The following is a 25,564-nucleotide window of genomic DNA, read 5'->3' as shown; positions in this document are numbered from 1 at the left end:
CGAACTCACTAAGTCGAGCTCCTCCTTCGTCAGCGCTCTGCCCTGTATTTCTAAATGGATTATCTCTTGTAATTTCTCCTCGTATTTCCGTATTTCATCGAAAAGTTCTTTATGAGACATTCTTCGACATCTCGCTACTGCGGTGAAACTACTGGACACCGATCTTAGCAAGACTGCAAGATAAACGCTTTTCACAAACTTTGAACTTTTGAAAGTGCAAAGTTGGGGAGAAGTTTCTCGCGTTCACTATTTACTACGTAGAAGTCATGTTATGACGTAATGCAGGTATGCATTATCTTACTTTGAATAATGGAGGACTCAGGAATGTTCTCGATCGTCCACGCTCGCTGATGCTTCGTGTAGGACACGTAGGCTTTATGACTGGTATAAAAACGAGAAGTTGTAGCTGTAGAAAGCATCCAAAACGCTTAAAGCTACCATAATAGTTCGACGATCAGAAAACCTCTCGAGAAAATGGTACACATCAAGGCGTACAAAGGCTCAGAAATTCGCCGCTTCGAAATTGATCCTGCTGGGACATTTCCTCAGCTAACAGAGCTGGTGAACAAACTGTTTGGACTGACTGAGAAAGACACTGTGGCCATCAACTACTGCGACAGAGATGGAGACATTGTTAGACTATCAAGTGACGCAGAGTTGCAGACTGCCTTGAAACATCTCGGTGAAGAAGACACATGGAAACTGCAGATAGTTGTGGAACAAAAGCAGCAACAACAACAGCCACGAGCTCAGCCAGTTCGTCCTCTTTTCAGCTGGTGGCTGAACTGGGATCCATACGGCAGCAACTTTAGCCTACCTCGTGAAGGATTACTGGACAGCTTGTTTGGACAGAGTTTGTGGGATGATGATCTTTTCGGGATTGACAAATTGTGGCAGCACCAAAGGAGACTGTTGAATGAGCAGAAAAAGAAAGCAGAAATGGCTCGTCGTAATGCTATGAGACAAGCAAGTGTTGATGCCCAACGTGCTGCTGATGAGGTACAAGCAAAATCAGGAGAAGTAGCAGAAGCCAAATCAGGAGAGGTGGCAGAAAAGAAGCCAAAGGTGGTCTACCAACATTTTGGTTCGTGGGAACCTAAAGTGGAGAAGGGAGACAACTACGTGATCACAACATATGGACCAGTAGGATACAGGGTACATTATGGTCATGATGACAATGAGACAACTGAAGAGGGAAAGAATACAAGTGGCAAGCAAGAAGATACAAATCGTAAAGAAGAGAAAGCTGAAGAGGCAACTAAGACAGAAGATTAACTGGTTTATAGCAGAAACTGCTGAATTTCATTATTTTCATTTGTAAATTATAACAATTACACAAATATGTCTGATTGTATTTTTAAAATCGATCATTAAAATTTAATTTTGGTATTATTATATATCACGAGCTCTATAAGATCTGAGTACCATTACATGATTAGTATGGCATGAGTGTGGATATCAGTGGGTTTGGTGACTGGCTTTTCTGTACTCTATATTGCTTGCTATAGCCACTTCAACTTGATTAGTTGTTTCACTGGCATACATGCAGCAAATAGGGCAATTAACATAGTAGTTTTCCTCCATCCAGAAACACTAAATACTACCACAACACACAATTCAATGCACTTTGTATACTTAAGTAAAAATACTGTTTAAAAACATAGATCTACACTTTAATCCTGAAAATTCCTAAACTGATGTCCCTTTGAGATGGTAAGTGAAACAGGTATCAAAGTCTGATCCAGTCAGCTACAAAAAGTCAAATGTAGAGAGCTCAGCTGTGAACAAGTCACTGCAAAACTTAAAGTGTTTTTTTTTTAATTTTTTTTTTACATTTGCTGGACTTTTTGTTAGCACTTTTTTTTTGATTTGTTAGAACTTTTTTTTCTCCAAAACTTGATTTGTTAGAACTTTAGCTATCTCAAAGCAATAAAATAATTGTAAAGTTTCAGTGTGTCTTCAACAAGTGCATGTCATTAAAAATGATTACAGTAGCTCTACATTGAACTTTCTCAACTTTTCTCTGGTCTAGAATAAATGGATGGCATGCAGGGTTGCTATATTCAAGTGTATAGGGACGGTGTACTAAAATATGTTACAAACAATTTCACCAATATGTCAGGCTCCAAGTATTCAAAAGATTTCTTGATAATACCCAGCCTTTGCAGTAAACCTTAGGTGGTTATTAAAATGTAATACCATGCAAGGTCTTCGTGAGATGCTACATGCACTGTCAATTAGAGCAATAGTATTAGGTAGAAAGAGCCATACTGAGCAATGTGCTGCTACTGGACATATCTATTAAAAGCAGTTAACTACCATGACTTGCATATGGGTTTACAGCAAAATCAACAAGTGGGAAATATAAACTGAACACAAGGTACACCATGCTATTCTGCACTAGTCTCTTTTCTTGTTAAAAGCTGTAGTGGCACTTTTAGTGGAATATCTTTAAAACATTACATATATAGGTTTATAGCTGACATATAAGCGAGCAATAAAATCAGTCAGAGTTCATTACTTTTATTGTGCATGTACTCTTAATTCTTCCGGTGAATAAAATATTATACACTCTTTATGATAAAAATTCCCACCTTGAGGCTTTATTAAGACCAAGATTAGCTATAGAAGTGCCGATACTCTGATATAAAATTGATAAACAGCCGATCTGATATGATGCATAGCTAGACCTTTCCTCTAACAATTTGCTTGGCTATAAAATGAGTGTGGCGGTTTAATCAACAGTTTACATTACAATCCAGGGGTGTACGCAGAAATTTTGAAAAGGGGTTTCCACTACAGCTAAGTGACTGTTATATTAGAGTAGTATATATTGCTTGACTGCTTTATTACAGTATCTTTATCTTGATCTTTTCACCGAAATCATAATTCAAAACGTGTTGCCATCATATGTGAGAAACTATTTATTTAACTGTAGTTTGAATGTGTCATGTTCCATGATAGATTTCACATTCTGGAAACCTTATAGTAATGTGTAAAATCCAAAGGGGTTCCGAAAACCATGGAAACCCCCCTCAGTATGCCCCTACAATCATGTGCATAAACAGGCATCATTAGGATATATTAAAACATATAATGTTTTATCTGCTGTTCATATGGACAAACCAGGCTGATCATTGATAGCCAATACAATTATCTGTTACACCCCTACTATCAGCTCTCTGATAAGGTTATGTTTGGCAACAACTACCAGACCTTTACACATATTAAATTTACTTGACTTGAAGTACTTATAATATAATTAATTTACAATTGACTACTGTGAACATCAAAGTGAGTTGGCTTGGGATGTTTGGGACGAACTGGTCGTCTGCATGGATCAAAGTTATTCTTGAAATTCTGCCATAGAATTTTAGTTAACTGAAATTTGGGCAAGCTGTTAAATGTTCTGTTGAAATAGAAGTTGCTTTGTTTGTGTATAAATGTGTTAAAGTTTGTTACTGCATGGAAGATCATCTTGTAGAATGGTGGCAGAATTTGATGAAAGTCCAGATATTGAAATGCTCACTATAAAGAACAGGATGTCACAAAGATCGTAATTACAAAATAATTGGAGAATTGTCCAAAATACATTTAAGTACAATAACTAAATATTTGCATGCATTACAAAGACTATCATTAGCTAATTGCATTATATACTTTGTAATCATATGCATGCAAAGTTGTTAATTCAGATTAATTTTCAGTCATTTATATCCCGAATATCACCCTGCATAGCTATATTCACGTTTAACTTTGACTCTAACAACAAAGCATTTGCATAGCAGCCATTCTTTTTGAATGTTGGCCACTGGTATACACAATACCAGTGGACCATCAGTGCTGTTTCAATTCTGTATTAATCAAGACCCTCAGTTATCAACTCTTATTCCTGTTTATCCGAAATTGGAAAGACTGATCTATTAGAGTATTTTGAGTACAGGTGTATGTTTTATTAGAGTATTTCAACATATGCATGAGCTTCAATTATCCACTTATTTGAACATTTTTACTATTGCCTGAGACCACTGGAGTTTGTAACTGGGTGCCTGATTTTTAGAAGTGATCCCTACTCAAATGTAAAAAATTTTTCTTTACACCTTTTGCTTTTTTGTAACATGACTTATGAGTGGTGAATGGCTTCAACTGAATGCATCCCCTGACAATCCTGATTGGTGTGTATTCCCTTCTTGTCCTGTTATAACTGCATCGTGTGCTAATGTGTTCCACTAGCTGCCATTCACGTTGCCCCACAATACATATCAAAGCTGCATTAATGTGTCTAACTGCATGCGGCGCGGAGAACCATTCTATACATTTCACTCCCTCTCAGTCCCAACGCACACACTGATATGGGAGTTAGTCTTATCTTATTTCAGAGGTGTCGTGTTGTTACTATCATTCTGTCAATATCGGTGCTGTCCATCAGACATATGTAAAATGAAGCTATTGTTGAAGTACTTGAGCACATGATTGTAGTGCAGTTAAACAATGTGACTGGTTTTGCCATGACAAAATATACAATTCAATGCATGGATACAAGTATTTGGGCAGTACTGACAACACAGGGTAGCTGTGTCTGTAGTTGGAAACAAGAGTTTCAGTAACGAGCAGCTTGTTCATTTTGACTGGGACTTAGAACTTCCAAGGACTGAATTTTTGTTGCTGCAGCAGCCATTGCTCTCAACTCTACCCAGCTCCCTCTGGAAGTCAGCCTTCGAACTCGTTGAGTTCCTCCTTTGTCAGTGTTCTGCCATGTATTTCTAAATGGATTGCAACTTCTCCGTATTTCATACAAAAGTTCTCCACTCGGTTCTTATTGCAAAATATTCTTTGACATTCTACTGTGGCCTACGAGAGTTAAAACTCTGAAAGCTAGTGCAGTGGCGGATCCAGATGGGTTTCTGGGGTTCGACAGAAACCCCTTTTTAAATTTAGCTCAGTGACAGTCTAAATGCATAAACATTGTTGTACTGACATTTTGTCATAGCAAACAGCTATATAGCACTGTATTGCACTTAACTAACACCATTCATAGCTATTAAACCCTCAGCAACACTTCACTTTCACATTAAAAACGATCGAGATACTCTAATAGAGCAGTCAAGTAACTACTCTAATAGAGCAATCAAAGCTACAGCTTATAGTTACCATCTTTGCCTGGTTAGCTGTAGTATTTACAGTTTAAAGCAATGGATTTGTTGTAATTTCTAACTACAAGTAGCCTAAAATCCAATTTCAGAGTTTCTAAAATCTCAAAAAAATTTCTGGGGAAATGTTATCAGATTCCTTATTCAGCTATCATACCATAGATATCTATAATCATACCAACTTTCAGAAACCCCCTTTTAAAAGTCCACTGTAGTGGTTGGCAAAACGTAGCTAACCTCAAACTTTACGCGAAAATCCAGAAGTTTGTGCAAGGGCAGTCCGTCCATCAAGCCCGGATCTCGCGTGCGTAATCATGCTATGACGTAATGCGCACATGCATGATTTGGAGAACTCAGGAAAGTTCTAGGTCTCGATCGTCCACGTTTGCTGATGCTTCGTTTAGGACACGTAGGTTTTATGGCGGGTATAAAAACGAGAGGTTTGAGCTGTGCAAAGCATCAAATAACGCTTAAAGCTTCCGCAAGAGTTTGACGATCAGAAAACCTCTCGAGAAAATGGTGCACATCAAGGCGTACAAAGGCTCAGAAATTCGCCGCTTCGAAATTGATCCTGCTGGGACATTTCCTCAGCTAACAGAGCTGGTGAATAAACTGTTTGGATTGACTGAGAAAGACATTGTGGCCATCAACTACTGCGACAGAGATGGAGACATTGTCAGACTATCAAGTGACGCAGAGTTACAAACTGCCTTGAAACATCTCGGTGAAGAAGACACATGGAAACTGCAGATAGTTGTGGAACAAAAGCAGCAGCAGCAGCAGCAACAACCACGAGCTCAGCCAGTTCGTCCTCTCTTCAGCCGGTGGCTGGACTGGGATCCATACAGCAACTTTAGCCTACCTCTTGAAGGCAGCTTGTTTGGACAGAGTTTGTGGGATGATGATCTTTTCGGGATTGACAAATTGTGGCAGCACCAAAGGAAACTGTTGAGTGAGCAGAAAAAGAAAGCAGAAATGGCTCGTCGTAATGCTATGAGACAAGCAAGTGTTGATGCCCAACGTACTGCTGATGAGGTACAAGCAAAATCAGGAGAAGTAGCAGAAAAGAAGCCAAAGGTGGTCTACCAACATTTTGGTTCATGGAAACCTAAAGTGGAGAAGGGAGACAACTACGTGATCACAACATATGGACCAGTAGGATACAGGGTACATTATGGTCATGATGACGAGACAACTGAAAAGGGCAAGGATACAAGTGGCAAGCAGGAAGATACAAGTTGTAAAGAAGAGAAAACCAAAGAGGCAACTAAGACAGACTAACTGGCTATTAACTGGTTTATAGCAGTAACTGCCGAAATTAGCTAAACTTCATATTTTCATTTGTAAACCATAACAATTGTGCATTGATTGTATTTTTAAAATCGATCATTAAATTTTGAGTAATATACCGTACGTGTTGAACTTAGCTATACTCACTGACATAGGCCACTTCGTTTCATGGGCAAATAACTTTATTTGTGGAAATTTAATGCTCATTTTCAATATATGGATTGGTCAGGCCCATGAAACAACTATAGATACTCTATCCCCTTGACACGGCCTCATGTTTACAAATTGTTAGCAACTTTTTGAATGCATGACTTTAAGCCCTGCATGTATTGAACACGACACACAATGATACATTTATAGTATGAGTACCTTAATGGACATATCAACTTGACCCCATAATCGATACTTTATGTCACTGTCTTAGCTCACATGACTTGCATGTGTGCATGGGTTTACAAAGTATTTGAGATAGGACAAGTGGGAATATACTACACAGATGTACAAGTTTTAAATTAGATACGCTATTCTGTACTAGTCTCTTGCAAAAAACAGCTTTAAAAAATGACAGCATATACCCATATGCAAACAGCAATAAAACCAGTCAGAGTTCATTATTTTTATTGTGTACTTTTAACTCTCTAAAAGTACTGCATAATAATAATATTATGCACTCACTTCATCAAGTACTTTGAGATAACATTACAGCTACCTAACTATCACTTACTGTTATTATGATGTACATTACAAAGATACACTTCGAACAGCAATAATTTAACAATACTGCACACCTATCAAATGTCACATAAAATCATCCTCAAATTCTTTGTAGTCCACATCTCTCTGTAACCATGGTGATCACTAATCACATGATGTTACAGCCTACCTGGTTGCTGGTCATGTTACCGTCCTTCATCAGTGACTTGTATGACCTGCAAGGGTGTGTGGCTCATTATATTATTGGGTGTGGCTGGTGTGATCACCTGAGTTCACTCTCCTCTTTCTTCCTCCTTCTCTCTTCTTGTTCTTCTCGTTGCTACACATACACACAAAACATGCTAATGATTTAAGAGAGAGGTCCCCATACTAACAGAAATGGCTTATACTTATGGATATTGGACTTTAACTATTCGACAAGGGCACGCAAAGTCAGGAGAGAAGTAAAATTGTAGCGGTTATATATAAATATATGGAACTCTTAACTTTAGATTAGCACATGGTGTTTATTGAACATAAGGTTTAGGGGTAATTGCTACATGTACACTTTTGCAACTATAAACTTAGATGATGTGATATGCCTAATCTTACTACATACGCATGTTGCACTGCTCACCATGACCTTCTCTGCACTTTGTGCATCAGACTTCAATAATTAGTGTGCCTACTAGACTGATTATTTCAGCTTGGCAATAAAGAAAAAACAGAACAGTGGAGTCCCCCCACCTCTATATAACACTTAGTGGCACTCTCATCACCTTTTCCCTGAGCAGTTGTTTTTGTAGTTCTCTTTCTTCTCGATCTCTTTGTTCCCTCTCTAGTCGAAGATCTGGTGTTCTTTCCTGGCGTGTCTTGTTCAACCTGTTTAGTGTTTCGTTGATTTTCCTCTCCACTTTCACTGTCCGCACCTGTTACCATGGACATGCTACTCATTTAATAAATGTGGTACAAGATTTTACCTCTTTATCACTATGGAAACCAACTTGACCAACATCCATTCCTTGAGTTTTCTTCAAGTTACCAAACATTGTGTACACCACCTGTACATTGTTGGCTTTGCTCCCTAGATAAGAAAAAAATTGTTAGAACTCTATACACAGACACTGTGCATGGACATTTACTCCCTAACCCCCCATAGCAACTCCTTAGCCACCTGACCAAGGAATGCTGAGCCACTAATCAATTAGAAGCTATAAATTTAGATTATGTGGGCCAACTCCCAGGATGGTAGAAAGGCCTTGAACAGTAGCAGGAACCTGGATCTGTTGTTCAGTGTAGTAGTAGCTGTTCAGTGTAAAATCACGAAGGATGCTCTCTTGTTGGCTCACAAGACCAATGCAAAGGACCCCTGACCCTACCAGGTCTCCACCAGATAGCATTGTTGCCATTAGCCATATCACCAACAAATGATGTGTTAGCAGGTCCCAACCATTCACACATGTCATGCCCACACACCTTGTATGCTGTTAGCCTTCACTAACTGTGCACAATCCTCCAACAGTAGAGGAGGTATTGTGTCTATCGTCATATCCTATATGATCAACATGTGATCAACACTTCATCAACATCATCATACCTTACTCATCCTTAGATAGACATGTGCTGATGACATCTTGTCCACATGGAACCTGAACAATGGAAGTATACCATTGTCAGTGTAATTCACCACACCCACTCACCATACATCTTCGGGAAATCCCCACTTTAGTAATTCCTCATCTGAAGAATTACAATATCAAATGTACAGTGTGTAGCATAGTGGGTATGTAACATACTTCAACTGCTAATAGGTCAATAATAATTCCTTCTGGTGAGTTGAACACCTGGCCATTCATACATCTACAGGTGCACCTTTGACCATTTATAACTACTGCCATACAATTTTCTTAGTCATTGATATAACTCAGCCTGGTACAACTAAATTTCTAAGGCTCATTTATTGGCTAGGAAAGTAGCTCACTTGTGCTAAGAAAGTTAGTAAGGAACATTAGACTGGCAGCTCTGGCACTGCCAACTCTTACTGACTTTTTGATGAATTTGGCTGTGCTTGTTATAAAAAGGGTTTTGATTACAAGTTTCATGCGTGATAAGTGGAAATGGCTATTTCTTGCTGGGATGGAGCATACTGTTATCGACTGTGTGCAGAATAGAGTGTACTGTTATCAACTGTGTGCAGAATGGAGTGTACTGTTATCGACTGTGTGCAGAATGGAGTGTACTGTTATTGACTGTGTGCAGAATGGAGTGTACTGTTATTGACTGTGTGCAGAAGCTTCATTACCCAAGTCGGCCTTCTAGTCGGCTCATACAGTTTGAGCTTCAAAGCAATGATTTTTACGTCATCATGACATAAGATCCAACCATTAATTAAATTCCTGCTGAGCTATTTCGTAATGTTAAACTACAACTAAAACCACATTCCCACTGTGTTTATATCCTAGTGATCACAATATGGGCCTGATCTTGCAGTACCAGAGGAGGTACGACACGTTCACATGAGCCAATAGGATTTATACAGAGCAATTAAAAATCAACTTTAGGAGGGTTTCATTAAAAACTGGGTGCCAATCAAAAGCTTTTCTTATGCATAATGTAATGGTGTGGTGAACCCCAGTGGTTTGATATTAATATGCAGGGTGATTGAAGATGTCATCACGTGACAAAGAGGTTATCGCACGAAATGGAGGCAAACACCAACAATGGAAGAGAATAGCACTGGAAATTGTAATTCAAGGTCTCCATAATCCCGTAATTTAGGCGTAAAGTAAGATTAAGCATCAGTTTAGCAATCAAAATAAGCAATTAATGTGAATTCTTTTTGATAGCACTTAATGTATGTCATACCTTCTCTGTTGCAGTACAGCTGGTTGTTAATAACTAGTTGACAACAATTTGTAATGTATAATGGGCATGTTTACCATAAGATATGTGGCTTTGAGGTCTTAGGCAATGGCATTCAGAGAATGTTTTTATATAAATTGCCAACTAAAAGCAAAAGTTTTTTTTAGCAGTATACTATAATTAAAAATTTAAGGCTGGCACTAAAACTAAACTAAAACACATTTTCTACTTTGTACTTCAACTAAACTACAACTAAACTTAAAGTGCTATACTAAAACAAACACTGATATTGATCTGAGTTGTCAATGTTGACAATTCTTTGAAATGGACAATGCATGACCAAGTTGATACATAAAAGGGAAGCTTAGTTACCATCTAAGTACTTTGTGAAGGTCAGGAAATATTGCATAACACATCAATTCAATGACTGTTTGGAGATTCTGGCAAGACTTTATTTCATGATTTGGTGAGTTTTGAGGTGAATAATCACACAAGTATTATACTACCCTAACTTACTTTCATACTTGTCCACTCCCATGTATATCATAGCCGGAGGGGTAGCCACTGTGAATATCACGTTATTAAAATGGTTTAAACAGTCACAACACCTAAATTACCATTACTCTCAAAGTAGATCACCATGTCTGCACACTGCCTATAACAACGTCACATTCTGTAAATAATAATTCACCCTGAAGTAACCTAGCCAGCAGTGTCACTGAGGATTATCGATTGTGGCATACATACCACTAAGGGTTTTCGATTGTGGCGTATACACGACAGATCCTACAATCTATCCGAGTTAGGTCGCTACGCTACCCAGACCTGCATGCCCGAACATTTTCATGGCGTAGACCACAAATAGTACATCTAGGTTTTTATACCGTAAAAACAAAACAATCATGTCAAAGTTTAACGCCGACTCTTGACAGTCCGCGTTACAGTGGTTGTTTTCTTCACTACCATGGTGGTTGAATCGCTTTTCTTTACTGACTTTGAGACTGAGGCACTTTTTGGCTTAACGCTCTTCTTTGGTGCTGCTTTTCTCTTTGGTGCTGCTTTTCTCTTTGGTGCTGCTTTGGCAGTTGATGAAGAACTCATCTTTACTGATAGCTTCACCGATGCTTTCGCTGCCGGAGCACTCCTTCTTGCTGGTTTAATAGCTACTGACTTTTTTGAAGTTGCAGATTTCTTAGCGACAGTACGTCCCATCTCCTTAGGTCTTGTCTTCTATCGTCGTTGTGCTCGAGGTTGTGCTTGTGTAAATTTTGTTTACCGCGCGCTTGCGTTTCATTGGCTGTTTTAGTAATAGTAAAACACCGGACACTGGAATGTTACCGTACTTTCGAGATCACTCTGGAACATGCTAGCTGTAGCTAGAACTTTGACCTCCACTATATAGAAGAAGAGCAAGTTCAAAGAGCATAATACGAAGTCAGTAGAGGACAACGATGGTGCACATCAAGGCGTACAGAGGCTCTGAAATCCACCGTTTTGACATAGACTTTGGCACGACGAAACAAACGTTTGCTCAACTAAAAGACTTAGTTTCCAAGCTGTTTGGACTCAGTGAAGACGACACTGTCGCCATCAACTATTGTGATAGAGATGGAGACGTTGTTAGACTATCAAGTGACTCGGAGTTGCAGACTGCCCTGAAACATCTCAATGAAGAAGACACGTGGAAACTGCAGATAGTTGTTGACCCAAAACAGCAGGTTCACCGATCTCCTCTTGGAGCAGCTATGTCATGGTGGAACTGGAATCCATTCCGTGTACATAGTATCTGTGAACCATTCCACAGACAATGTTTCAATGAACTGGATATGTTTGGACACAGTTTTTGGGATGACAACGATGATGATCCTTTTGTATATAGCAGTCTGCATCGAAGACTACAAGAACAGCGAAGGAGGGCAGAAATGGCTCGTCGTAATGCCATTAGGCAAGCAACTGTGGACGCCAAACGTGCTGCTAATGAGGTACAAGCAAAATCAGGAGAAGTAGCAGAAGCCAAACCAGGAGAGGTGGCAGAAAAGAAGCCAAAGGTGGTCTACCAACATTTTGGTTCATGGGAACCTAAAGTGGAGAAGGGAGACAACTACGTGATCACAACATATGGACCAGTAGGATACAGGGTACACTACAGTTATGGTCACAGTGACAATGATGAGAGGAAAAACGAAGAGATGGAAGCTTGAGCTAAAAGAAGAGTAAAAACTGCAAAACTAATCATTTGACCACTTTTAGCATTCTGTTAGTTTAGGTGTGTTGATTATACACTTCATAACTAGCTGTTTTGATTGTATTTTTAAAATCAATCATTAAAATTATATTGAAGCCGCTATAATTTCCGGACTACATGCATGCAGGGTGCAAAAGATTTTATTTTGCACTCTTGGTCACATAATGGAGGTTTAATAATATAGGACACGAGGTCAATAAGATCCTACCTTGATCCTCAAGATAAGTGGTGTAGTTAGGTTGAGAGATGGGAAATGCATCCTTAGGCTAGGCATCCTATTCAGTACCTCAAGCATCCATGGTTATCGATTTTAAATTATAGAGTGGTGGGTGTATACATGGAACAGAAGTTACATACAGCCTTCTAGAGTCTGCAGACATTTTATATTTTATACTTTTTGGTCAAATTTAGTGAATTGTAGTACATGAAATGACACCAATCAAAGCATGCAAAGGACAGTCACAGCCTAACCATAAGTATATAGTTATACACTTAGTTATATAAGAAAGACAAGTTCTTTTAAAATGGGAGATTTTTTTTGCTGATATGGGTGGCTGTTCCATTTACTAGAGTGTTTTTAATGGAAGAATCTCTAGAAGAATAAGCAGTTAAGCCTTCTGTCTATCTCTATCTCCTTGCCTGTGAGAGTCTTAACTTTGAACAACATCTTCACAGGTTGTGTTGCGTCTATATTGCCAACTCATTTTTATTTGATTGTTAAACATTAGGTTCTTACTCCATGAACATTAAAAAGTTGACACAGAACAAGTTCTTGAAGGTACCACTGTATTGAATCCACTCATTGAATTATTGTTCTCTCCACTCATTGTAACAATGGTTCCCTATAGCTTGTATTGAAAGACGAGATAGTATATAACCAATAATGTAAGTGTGCAATCAGTTTAAACATTGATTAGATGGTGGCATGGATCAGATCACTTATGAAAATATACTGGTAGCTATAACTATGCATTAATTTTTATCTCTTATAGAAGCAGAATCCCTCTAAAACAAAATAGGTCCCCAATACTAGGGATCAACAACTCTGTATTCAGTGACTAGTAAACAGATCACAAATTGTATATCAAAACAATACATTGCATTGCATCATACCTCTGCATAATAAATGAGGGAATATAGTATATATATACAGGAACATATAAATTTATATATTTATTTAATACTGTACATCATTTCAAATTCAAATATCTGTCAAAATAATAAACACCACTGCCACATTTGGGATTCTGGTTGGTCAGCTGGTTTTGGTCGAGGGATGGGTAATGGGTGACTGTGTAACCCAGCATCATTGATATCATCATCCTGTATCCCATCATCATGATCTTCACTGCTCTCTGTATCACATGATGACTGTCCATATGCTGGTGAGAATGAAGGTGATGGTGTAACAAGCTGCTGATATGACTTGAGACTACAAATGGAAAGAAAAAAAAATTCTATGAGTATCCTTTTGATCCATTGCAAGCAAATTTTTGAATAAAAGACCTTATAAAAAATTATATACCAGTCAACCAAGAGAATCACTGTACCAATGAAGCCATGCATCTAGTGGTTTATTAGGAGCAGGGCCACCAATGGGAGGGGGGGGGGGGGCAACTGGAGCATTTTGCCTTGGGCCCCAAGGGGGCCTCATACAGTAGTAGCTGTCCCATAGCTACAATAAAACAAACTTACAACAGTGTAAATCTTCCCTGTAGACTCGAAGATACATAAGAAGCCTCAGTATAAGAGATACCTGCTCAATGAGATCCATAGCAATCCAGTGCAGCAGTGGTAGCAAACCACGTAATATATCTTATAAGACGCCTATATAGACAGTGTGGCTTCTACATTTGATCGAGATACTCTAATAGAACAGTCACCCTATTACAGCAGTCAGGCAAATATTCAGTAGTAGTACCTGTTAATAAATCAGTCTGCCATAGCTAGGGTACAAAAATTTCCTATGTGGTATGCATTTGGCAGAAAGATTCAAACTTAAGATGTCCTAATACAGCTAGCAATTCCCCTAATACAACAAACCAATAAATTATAATTATACTGTGATAAATTATTAAAATCACTCTCATATTTATATCACTCTCATATTTATATCACTCATATTTAATCTCAGAGAGTCTAATTTTCAAAACTTCCCAGACCCCCTGGTTTAGCATGCTTCACATCTATCAACACGTTTATCAGTTAGTAGCTAGCAGTTGCCTCAGCTTGTTCTTGTAAAATCACTCTCATATTCAATCTAAGAGAGTCTAATTTTCAAAAATTTTCCTGGGGGGGGGGGGGGGGGGCATGCCCTCTAGCTTGGTTTGCATGCCAAAACTATTAATAAGCTTATCAGTTAGTAGCTAGTTTGCTGTTAGTTGTAGTCTAGTAGCTACTTAGTTAACCTTGTTCTTGTAATGTCCTTGTGTCAGTTTTTTCTTTATTGAAAATTATGGGTTATAGGGGCCCCACATTCTAAATTTGCCCTAGGCCCCCTAAATCCTCTTGGTGGCCCTGATTAGGTGTTTGCAGTCTGAGTACAGAACAGCATATCTCAGCAGATTTGTAGTCCATGGAGCTACACTTTCACCCAAGATCCTACTTTAAGAGTTGACTCTTGCAAGACCTACCTTGTCTGATCATCCACAGACGCCAGGTCCCAAACTTTCAGTTCAGCATTGTTTCCTCCAGTGATAATCCTAGTCACACCCACCAGTGAGGTTGTGTAGCTGTCTGGTGTCACAACTCCCTCCAAACAAGCCATACAAGTGATATATTCACTGGAATTGTCACTAAGTGTACACACATAGCTGTTGTCTTGTAGAGAATGAACTAAAAAAAAAGAAAAGTCAACTGAACTTACTATACAGACAATGGTCTATTTACAAAATCAAGTAAGACTTCAATTATTCAAACACTTCAAATATCCAAATGTTTAAATGGTTGTTCAATTAGAGTATTTATCACCAGGTGTGCACTATATCGAGTGTTTGAACTTTAACTTGTTGAGGTGATTTGTCAGCACAAATAGTCAAAAGTTCAGTGTTTGCATTTGGTACTAATATATATTATGAACTCTTGGCAATGTACTGTGTGACTTCTTGAAAAAAGTTCTGCATGAGCGTCATTTATAAAAAAAATAATAATAATAGACCAGTTAACTGCACATCCTCAATCAAAATTTGGAATAATGGCACTCATATTGTAGATAGAGCAGTTTTAAGTGATGTCACAGGGTGCACTGTTTAACTGAAATGTGAGGCAAAAATTGTGGTGTTTGTACAGGCGGAGTGCTAAACATGGACATCCACACAACTACAGTAAGGTGATCACTGGTATGAAACATACCGCAGCTTGTCTACCTTAATATATATCTTAAGATATCACAATACAACATTGCATTTGTCACAAATTTTATGCACCAAGGGACTTTGTCACACATTTACTAAGTACGTAAAACAGTGATACCGCTCTACTAATGAGGATACTGTAAAGCTTGAAAATGCAGTAACAGAGATTTCAGTTTCCATATATAGTCAATATCATGTGATATAACTACATAAAAATATATTAGAATTGAAGATTCCAATGTTTTGATACTTTGAAGTACAAATAAAACCCACAATTAAAGCTATGTATCTAAGGAATAGAGGTTCACTGTTTTGTAAGTATTCAATAGTTACAATACTACTTGTTACAGACAGAAAGTAAGAGCAAAGTATGTATATAGTGAAAACTGTCTTAGCAGCCACCTGTATAGAAAGGCCGCCTCTCTATAAGGGCCAAATATAAATTTCTCAATGAGAAGTTTATACAAATTTACCTATCTGATGTGATTAAGGCTACAAAATTTTGGCCTGAAGGTTCAGACGACCAGCTTAGACAAGTTCCACTGTACATAAGTTTATTGCTTGACACTATGAACATGTAGCACTTCCATGTGCACCTGATCATAGACAATGGGACAGGATTTGAATGCTTTGGTTTTACATTTGAATACTTTTAATGAATGAAAAATCACTTCAGTTACATTTGTTCATGTACTAACTGAAATGGAGATGTAAGCTTTGCTGTTAGTGTTAGTACATGCACACACGCGAGTGCACACACACAACACTACACACACAACATTCACGTGTGATATCATACTATTTATATAGGCCACTCCCTGGTCCACATCATAACCTGCACACATTATAATATCATCAACTATGTCCACTGCTCCAGTACAGACATTCTTTCCAGGATGAGTGCGATACTTTATTAATTCACCTGTACATGCATACCTTAAGACATGAGCAGCACACACAACACATATCACACCTGTGATGGAGTTAAAAACCTTCAAATCAACACCATTATCTCCCCAATAGATATTGTTGCCATGGATACACATACATCTGATGGTGTTAAAATATTTATGAGGGATCATGTGAGCTGTATTCAAGAGAGGAGAGGTGGGGCTATGTGGGTCCATTCTCAGTTTTTGGACAGATTTATCAGCACAGAAAATATTACCATTATGTACCTTTGGAATATTGTTATGAAGTAATGAAATACTCTAATATAACACTCACTTTTACACAAGTGACTGCCCGATCTGGATTACGTGCAGTATAGAGGTGTCTTCCTGCAGACAAATCCCATACATCTACCTTGCCTCCTTCTGTTAAACCAAAACAATAACATGTAATTACTAAATACGTATGTACAATCTGTTACTTCATAGGTATATAGCGACATTACATGTGGATTTCTACTCACTACGCTACCTGTACATATAAATGTACACACACACACACACACACACAAACCTGTGCCAATTACAATTTTATTATCACAATAATCCATACAGGTTATTGGTGAGAAGACGTAGATGCTACGAACTAGCCCACCTACACAAAATGGAGTATGTAGTCTCCAGGAAGTCTAATTAATGACCACAAATACGAACCAGAATCCAGATTCCAAACTTTGATGCTGCAGTCTAAAGATCCGCTAAGTCCTACCAACATCATTTCCACCTTACTAGAGTCCGCTACAACTGTATACAAGAGATAGATTAACACCAAGGGCCTATGAATTCCCTGTATACACATTACACATGAGGGTATGGAGCTCACTTAGTATGAAAAGCAAGTACATCTGGAACTGTGTACACAATGCAATCACAAAAAAATGTAAATAATAAACATTTTGTGTTCTCTGCAAAGAACACTCAAATACTCTAATAGAGCATTCACCTCAGTACAATGTGGAGTGGCTTTCATATAACATGCAGCCAAATGGTAAATTTTTGGACACTACTGTAAACTACAGGTGGTGATAATGACTTTGACGCTTAAATTAAAAAATATATATCTCAGAGCAAGAAACAACTCCAAAACCCAAGGATCACAGTTAAATATCTGTGAAATCGTGTGCCACATACCATCACTATGGCTGGTAGAGCTGAGGTGAACTTGTTCTGATACTAGTCGGACTGAAGTCACCACACCAGTATGCCCACCCATGTGATGTAGCATCTCAAACGTCGTCAGGCTCCACAGCTTCACTGAAGTGTCTCGACTATAAGATGAGGGGAAATGGGTGATATCAGTAATAAAGTGAAACCATTAAAAGGCCATTTTACTATCGGAGAGACAAAAAAACAAAAAAACAAAGAGGTGGTGGCCTTATGAAGTCACAAAGTATACCTCAGCTGTGTATGGGACCTACTTGAGGTGGCCACTAATAATGAGGTGGTTTCACTATATCAACTAACCTCCCAGTTAGCAACATTTGCTGGTTACAGTCCAGGCAGCAGACAACATCATTGTGACCCTCCAGCTTGCTAACAACAAATTGCTGGTTGCACCATGTTTGTTGAAGACTCCTTCTTTTCTTATTTTCTGGCTCTGTTAATTCCTCAGAAATGACAACAGAAATTTCCGGACCAGACTCTGTTAGATTTGTGCTGTTCTGCATTCTGGGTGATGGCAATTCTGCCACGTGCTTGGGTCTCTTGCCTTTTGATGGTGTAGAGGTCTTTGGGGTCATTTTAGATGATGTGACATTGTTTTCAGCTACTGAATTATTTACAGATGTTTCAACATCAGTGTTATCATCCATGACACTACTACTGGACTGTCCTGTTCTCCCATCAACCTGCACACTAGTGTCCATTTCATATGAGCAGGCAGAAACATTGCCAGCTAGTACAGTTTCACTGGATGAGTTGTCAAGTAAAATTCCTGATTTTGCACGAAGCTTGTCTAATTCCTTTTGAACATCTTGCTTTGACCTGACCTGTCAAAAAAAGGAACATAGTAATTTGTGCACAGACATACAAATTTTAAAATTGCCATGGGGATATTACACGGAACCCCTCATTTTACAAAACTCGCCTTTGCAAGCTCTTCTTTCGTAAGTTCCCTCCCAGGCTCTTCCAAGTGTATTATCTGTCGCAGTCTCTTCTCGAATTTACGCAATTCTTTCTTCACTTCGTCGTTGGAGATCTCAGACATTTTTGATTCGCATCAATTGGAGAAAAATGGGCGTAGCCCCTATTTTGAGGTAGGCGTGTCTAGTTTGTGATGATCGACAGTGTGTGCACCATCCCACGAGTATTCGCAATCACTGTTCTCCTGGTTGCAACTGGTAAGCGGGAAGACGTTTTTGTGCCGACGTAGACTCTACTGTTGGCTTTAAAAAATTTTTAAGTTGCTCCTCAGTAACTTCATACCCCGATAGCTAGTTACCTTGCTTTAATATGTTAAGCTATTTCTTAATAGTCTAAAGCTGGTTTGTGATGATAGCTTGTATGGATAGCTCATTCAGTTTAAAGTGGATTTAATGCCAGCTAGCTAGCTGCATGTTATTTACTAGTTACAGCAATCAGCGCACAACAAGATGGAGAAGTAAGGATAGTTGGAGGAGGCACAGTGACTAGTGGAGGACGTGTGGAGGTTTACATTGGAGCTGACAGTCAGTGGTCAACCATCTGTGACGATGACCACTGGGATATCAGGGATGCTGATGTGGTGTGCAGACAGCTTGGTTACCCCAGAGCAATAGCTGCAGTCAGTGATAGCAATATCTTTGGGATGGGGGAGGGTAGAATATTACTAAGTGATGTAAACTGTTCTGGTATCGAGTTGACGATATTAAGCTGCCCACGCCAATCATCAGACATCACAGTAAACTGCAACCACATGGAAGATGTTGGGGTCTACTGCTTTGGTAAGTTCAGTATAAGTATATGATACTTCAGTGATCTCCTAAACTAAAGTGGCATCAGCCTCAACAGCTGCCACTAAAATCATCATGGGACCATAATGTACATCAAAGTGTTTGTCTATTTTATGGACAGGACCAGACCAGCAGATCAGATTATTTGACAGCCTTCATTTCTATTTGACTAAATATTGAGTAATGCTTAATTAGCTCCATTTATTAAATACGCCATGATCTTTGATTTGTCTATAGCTGTTTAACGTACATGTTCAGTTGGTTTTCAACCCTGAGCAGCTTATGTATCTTGCAGTGCACAAATATTAGAGAGGATGATTGACTCCAGACATTTATGAATGAAGCAGAAATTAGAAGTGGCCAGCAAGAAAAGGGATTTGTGGTCAAATAACATCCGGTAGCCCAATAAAATAGATACCTGCATATGGGCTGATAGTATGCAATGTTAATGAGAATTTGTGTAATTGTGCATTCAATTTGTCTCCCTCACAGGGACAGTTAAAGCACCTGTGACATTAAATGGTAGATTTGTGAATATAAGCTATGGTGGTGAGAGCTTTCCAATCTGTGAAAATGGTTGGGATGAGGTGGCAGCAAATGTCACATGTAGACAACTGGGTTTTATTGGAGCTAGGACTCACTTTATTATAACCCCAGTAGTAGGGACAGTTACTCTAGCATGGCTACATGATGGTATTAGGTGTAATGGAGATGAGACTGCTCTGTCTTACTGTATTGATGGCTTCTTCAGACAAAATTGTCCTGATAATCGTTATGCTGGAGTTACTTGCTGTAAGTAAAACTAACCTGTATTATACAGTATTATACAGTATTATACAGTATTATACAGTATTATACAGTATTATACAGTATTATACAGTATTATACAGTTTCAATGAGTTTTATTACTATTCAGATACTGAAAGAATAACAACCCCACAACACATTGGGGCAAGAGTAGTTAATGGTGCATCTGATGGTTCTAGTGGACGACTGGAAGTATGGTATAATTCTCAATGGGGAAATGTGTGTAAATCTGGTTGGAAGTACAGCAATGCTTTAGTGACATGTAGGCAACTGGGATATTCCAGGTATTGCTCTTGTTACTGTGTTAATCTTATTTTATTTATTCAAACAGTGCGGTCATGTTAGAACCAAACTCTCCTCCAAGTTTTGGTGTAGATTTAGAGAATAAACCCATCCATTTCACATCAGTAGACTGCACAGGACTAGAGTTCAATATTGGGGAGTGTCAGTGGAGTGTTATGACTGACACCTGCACTAGCAGTAATGCAGTAGGCATCAGTTGTACACAAGGTCTGCAGTTTGTGAATATTAGTCTGTAACATTCATAGCTTATCTACTGTTTCCCAAGCCACATCTAATCCATTGATGGAATTTCAGTTACAACTAATTGATGCTAATGGAATAGTAACACTCCCAATTACCACCACATCAACAGTTACAGCTAATGGTAGACTAGAAGTGTTCTACAATGGTCATTGGGGTACAGTGTGTAGTGATGGTTTCACTGTCCAAAGTGGTGAGGTAGCCTGCAAACAACTGGGTTACGAAAGGTCAGTCAACAATCACCCCACTTGTCTGTAACATTCAGTTGTGTAAAATGTTTTATATAGGTACATAGGAGCTCCAAGTGCTATAGTTACACCATCAGCTAAAGGTCCCATCTGGATGTCAAATGTTATGTGTTCTAGTACAGACACATCATTGGATCAATGTCCTTTTGCTGGCTGGGGAGTTAATCGGTGTAACCATTCTACCGATGTGCATATTGAATGTGAAGGTATAGTGGCATTCAGCAAGGTGTGTGTTGTGTGTGTGTGTACCAGCCCACACACACACACACACACACAAAGAAAATGTAGTGGCTTGGTTGCATATACATTGAAATATATTAACAGTTCTTTTTTTCCTTTCCTTTATCCTATTTTTTTAGGAAGATTAAACCAAGGTAAGTCCACTTTAAAAAACATGACGGCACACTTGTGCAAGTATTATATCATTTTATAGTTGGGGGAAACTGTGGACCAGCACCACAGGTTGACCATTCTTCAAACATACATAGTGGCCAACAAGTGACATACTCCTGTGTCAGAGGATATGACTTGATTGGATCATCAGTTATAAATTGTCTTCCCAGTGGAGTGTGGTCTCCAGACCCACCGATGTGCAATGGTACAAACACAATAGTTTTTGGATACAATAATACTGTTTTTTATCACTAGGAACTGACTGTGGACCACCACCTGCTATAGAAAATGGATATGATCCAGAATATTTGACAACAGGAGTAGGAGCAACAGCTATTTATAGATGCTTACCTGGATACAGGATTGAAAACAACAATCATCTTATCTGTAATGAACGTCGAATGTGGGTAGTCACACCACCAGAGTGTAATGGTATGTGGTCTGTTGCAGTGTGTAGTTATATTGCATGTGAATTACAGACATCAATGAGTGTGGCAACACTACTACTAACAATTGTACAATGAACGTGGAATTGTGTGTCAATGGCATGGGGTCATATGAGTGCTGCAACGCATTGTTGAGGGACTGCCAAATAAGAGCAGGTATAAGTATTTTGCTTGGCTGCTGCCTTTCTGAATAACATTATTAGCTGCATGTCCATTTATTAGGGGTTCTCACTCCACCTCTAAATGATGATAGTGGGCTATCTAGTACACAACAAACTGTAGTGATTATTTGTGGAATCATACTGTTGTTGATCACAGTAGTGGTTGCTGCTTTCATAATAGTTATTGTTAACAAGTGCTCTCCGGCAAAACGGTATGTCATCTTATATGCATAGTAAGATAGTCAAGCACAAAATTAATATTATTAATAATTTAGAGCTAGCCGAAAGGAAAATCAAAGCAAAAGAGATAATCAAAGCAGAGGACATAAAGACATTACTATGCAACGTAATCCTACCTACATAACAATGGAAGATGCCTCTGTCACTAACAATGCCTACTTGATGAATGATTTATATATGACAATTGATGACAATTTCATTGCAACTATGAATGATGAATATGTGACAATGGATGATCCTGACTATGTGACTATGTACTAGATAATCTAGCTATTTAGCTCTGTGTGTCAATTTAATTGGACCAGCAGCTTTTCAAGTGAAACTGTTGCACTATCCTGGCATTGGAAACAACACACTATAACTACTGATAAACTCACATGGAGCTGATAACATATATAATACACTATTAAAATGTTTACGTTTTTCCTGGCTTTTGATTTTGCACATGTGCTTGTAGCTAGAGTTCTTTATGCATTTTCATGACTGGTACTTATGTATGTTGCATATTTAATAGGACAATTTACAAATAAAATTCCGTTAAAGAAACAAATTCCATTTATGAAGTGCAACAAAATGATAACTGAAGGATAGCCTGATTTGTGGGTTCAACACCACAATAAGACTTTAAATGGGAGCACAGATGGGAAAACTTCTTTGTATTTCTTGCCATATACCATGCATATATGCATTTTGGAATACTGCCTCACTGAATGGTAAATATACAATAGTCTCGAACTCATTACTGCCATTGGGCACAGACTTTAACAGATGTAGGGAATAGAATGTGAAGCTAATTTTAACAGTAGCTCAGATTTGCCTGTCTGCTATAAAAACAAGAAAACACTTACAGGCGGTCGGATATAGAATTTTAAAAAATCACCGAAACTCAAATTTTCATCTGACTGCCAGCCTACCTTGCAAGGCTGAAGCAGCGCACAACCATCATTTTACGCCACAATAACAAGTGGGATGTGCTTTTGGGGTTCTGACAAGTGTGTTCCCTCTGTGCCTTGTCTTTCCTTTAATCTTCAATCGGGCTGTTCTTCATCGAAACCATATTGAGGCATTAATTTTCTTTATCAACACTTTCCTTGAGCAGCATATTTAGACACTGCAAACTTATTTAATCAGTAGATACCTGTAACTTCATGATAGGTTAGTTACCATGCCTATTAATGCAATCTTGGTTGATTAATAATGATTGAGCACTGAGACCATAATCTATTTACTTGATCATGATGACACACTCCATTATTATTGGTTTAGTTGTATTCATAATGCTAGCACAATGAAAAATGAAATAGTGACACACACACTGGCTGATTTGAGATACTCTAATACAGCAATCACCCTAATAGAACATCACATGTGTATTGCTATAACAAAAAACCAAACAAACTAGTATATTTAAAATGAGACAAGGATCCAAGCAATAAAAAGTAGTGAAACAAGAGATGAATGATGTTAGCTCGGTGGAAGAATCTCTACTTTAGCATTGAATAAAATGATCGTTATAACATGCCATGGGATTTTCCCACCGAGCTATGCTGTAATACATCATTCATCTTTTGTTTCACTACTTTTTATTGCTTGGATCCCTACTTCATTTAAGTTTTAATATACTAGTTGTTTATAAGTCATTCCAATTAGTAACGCACTAATACACAACAATCTGTTCTGTTAAAACATTTGAGGTCTCGACATGGGTGCATGGCTGAGGCTATGACCCTTCATTTGTGTGTAGTTTAAGCAATTGTCTAATAGCTTGTTTTGCCTAATAGCTTACAGATGGTTATTTGACTACAAATAATTGAATAACACTTAGCTCCATTTATTAATATGACATGATCTTTGATTTGTCTATAGCTGTATAACATACATGATGAACTATGACCCTAAGCAGCTTATGAATCTTGTAGTCAGTGTTGGGTAATATCACTAATATGTAACTGTATCTAAATAGTTTTAGTTGCAAGTAATAGTAATATGTAATGAGTTATTTTTAAAAAGTAACTGCCCCAACACTATATAACTATTAGATTGACTCCAGACATTTAATTTTAAAAAGATGGGGCAGTCTATGGGGGATATCAGATACTAGAATAGCTACACTATCGTCCTTCTAGTATGTTAATGCCTAATGATAAACAATTGTTTTACTTTGGTGAATTTGCTGTCCACATGCATGGTAGAGCAACATAAAATGCAATTTTGATATTGTGGTATTGGACTTTTGTCATACATTTACTAAGCACATAAAAAGGTGATACCCCCTATACCGCTCTACTAATGAGGATACTATAAAAATTGAAAATGCAGTAACAGAGAGTTTCCAGTTGCTATATATAGTCAATCCGAATAATTTATATACATAAACAAACATTAGAATTGAAGATTCAAATGTATTGATACTTTTGACTTATAAACAAAACTCACAATTAAAGTTTTGTATCTAATGAATCCACCTCAAAAACACCTTCGCTGTAAAAAAAGACGCGTCCAAGAAACTACAAGTACTTGTAATCCAATGTAATTAAAAACAGCCCAGTTGTAGGGAAAGACTTCATAAAAGTAAAAATAACTGGTAACTTAAAGAGCTGATATCTGGAGCGGCCAAGAATCAATCTTACTCATACAAATTTTTTTTATATCTAATGAATATAGGTCCACTGTTTTGTAAGCACTTAGTAGTTGAAATACTACTTGTTAGAGACAGTAAAGTAAGTACAAAGTAAGTGTATAGTGGAACTTGCCATCTGTATGGAAAGGCCACCTCTCTATAAATTTCCCAGTGAGAAGTTTATACAATTTACCTGTCTGAGGCTACAAAATTTTGGCCTGAAGGTTCAGATGACCAGCTTAGACAGGTTCCACTGTATAAAGTCATTGCTATAAAGAACTTGCACCTGACTATAGACATTGGGACAGGACAAACCTGTGCCAATTACAATTTTATTATCACAATAATCCATACAGGTTATTGGTGAGAAGATGCAGATGCTACGAACTAGCCCACCTACACAAAATGAAGTATGTAGTCTCCAGGAAGTCTAATTAATGACCACAAATACAAACCAGAATCCAGATTCCAAGCTTTGATGCTGCAGTCTAAAGATCCACTAAGTCCTACCAACATCATTTCCACCTTACTAGAGTCCACTGCAACTGTATACAAGAGATAGATTAACAACAAGGGCCTATGAATTCCCTGTATACACATCATACACATTACACATGAGGGTATGGAGTTCAC

At 38.1% G+C, this 25,564-nt stretch overlaps 5 protein-coding genes across 7 annotated transcripts in view; 2 read left to right on the top strand and 3 right to left on the bottom strand.

Annotated features, from left to right (window-relative positions):
- Positions 1–284: 284 nt before the first annotated feature.
- Positions 285–1,397, top strand: LOC136243570 (uncharacterized). The gene has a single exon (XM_066035093.1). It carries the CDS (start codon positions 475–477, stop codon positions 1,273–1,275), a length of 801 nt encoding a protein of 266 aa, XP_065891165.1. The 5' UTR covers positions 285–474; the 3' UTR covers positions 1,276–1,397.
- Positions 1,398–7,164: 5,767 nt separating this feature from the next.
- On the bottom strand, positions 7,165–10,769 carry LOC136242505 (coiled-coil domain-containing protein 25-like). The gene is made up of 10 exons (XM_066033939.1): positions 10,613–10,769; positions 10,512–10,559; positions 8,834–8,873; positions 8,731–8,782; positions 8,610–8,685; positions 8,114–8,217; positions 7,913–8,062; positions 7,421–7,473; positions 7,324–7,369; positions 7,165–7,280 (listed from the first exon to the last, which is right to left on the bottom strand). Exons 1-10 carry the CDS (start codon positions 10,635–10,637, stop codon positions 7,239–7,241), a joined length of 636 nt encoding a protein of 211 aa, XP_065890011.1. The 5' UTR covers positions 10,638–10,769; the 3' UTR covers positions 7,165–7,238.
- A 138-nt stretch (positions 10,770–10,907) lies between these two features.
- On the bottom strand, positions 10,908–11,207 carry LOC136243460 (histone H1-II-like). The gene has a single exon (XM_066034965.1). It carries the CDS (start codon positions 11,205–11,207, stop codon positions 10,908–10,910), a length of 300 nt encoding a protein of 99 aa, XP_065891037.1.
- A 2,083-nt stretch (positions 11,208–13,290) lies between these two features.
- LOC136242525 (F-box/WD repeat-containing protein 7-like) overlaps positions 13,291–25,564 on the bottom strand; it is a 13,677-nt gene continuing 1,403 nt past the window's right edge. The window contains exons 3-12 of one of the 2 annotated variants that reach the window (XM_066033969.1): positions 25,332–25,476; positions 18,008–18,531; positions 17,675–17,811; positions 17,198–17,287; positions 17,058–17,138; positions 16,821–16,909; positions 16,567–16,771; positions 16,393–16,515; positions 14,874–15,075; positions 13,291–13,672 (exon numbers count right to left, since the gene is read on the bottom strand). In XM_066033969.1, coding sequence (XP_065890041.1) covers positions 13,453–13,672; positions 14,874–15,075; positions 16,393–16,515; positions 16,567–16,771; positions 16,821–16,909; positions 17,058–17,138; positions 17,198–17,287; positions 17,675–17,811; positions 18,008–18,408 — 1,548 coding nt within the window. In that variant the 5' untranslated portion in view covers positions 18,409–18,531; positions 25,332–25,476 and the 3' untranslated portion in view covers positions 13,291–13,452. Of the gene's footprint in view, positions 13,673–14,873; positions 15,076–16,392; positions 16,516–16,566; positions 16,772–16,820; positions 16,910–17,057; positions 17,139–17,197; positions 17,288–17,674; positions 17,812–18,007; positions 18,532–18,629; positions 19,689–25,331; positions 25,477–25,564 lie in introns of those variants that run through there. The other variant, XM_066033968.1, reaches the window with a different exon arrangement.
- Positions 18,616–22,855, top strand: LOC136242510 (scavenger receptor cysteine-rich domain superfamily protein-like). Of its 2 annotated transcripts, XM_066033946.1 has the most exons (13): positions 18,617–18,882; positions 19,111–19,464; positions 19,966–20,265; positions 20,390–20,564; positions 20,612–20,790; positions 20,849–21,050; positions 21,111–21,277; positions 21,431–21,445; positions 21,505–21,669; positions 21,720–21,896; positions 21,944–22,066; positions 22,133–22,283; positions 22,347–22,855. In XM_066033946.1, exons 1-13 carry the CDS (start codon positions 18,819–18,821, stop codon positions 22,570–22,572), a joined length of 2,298 nt encoding a protein of 765 aa, XP_065890018.1. In that variant the 5' UTR covers positions 18,617–18,818; the 3' UTR covers positions 22,573–22,855. The 2 variants fall into 2 exon arrangements, with proteins under 2 accessions (XP_065890017.1, XP_065890018.1); XM_066033945.1 differs by having other exon boundaries at positions 18,616–18,882; positions 21,111–21,445.

This window comes from Dysidea avara, chromosome 13 (genome assembly GCF_963678975.1).
Source record: "Dysidea avara chromosome 13, odDysAvar1.4, whole genome shotgun sequence".
NCBI lineage: Eukaryota > Metazoa > Porifera > Demospongiae > Dictyoceratida > Dysideidae > Dysidea > Dysidea avara.
The sequence above is the reverse complement of the archived record's forward strand: the minus strand, read 5'-3'. Positions and strand labels throughout refer to the sequence as shown.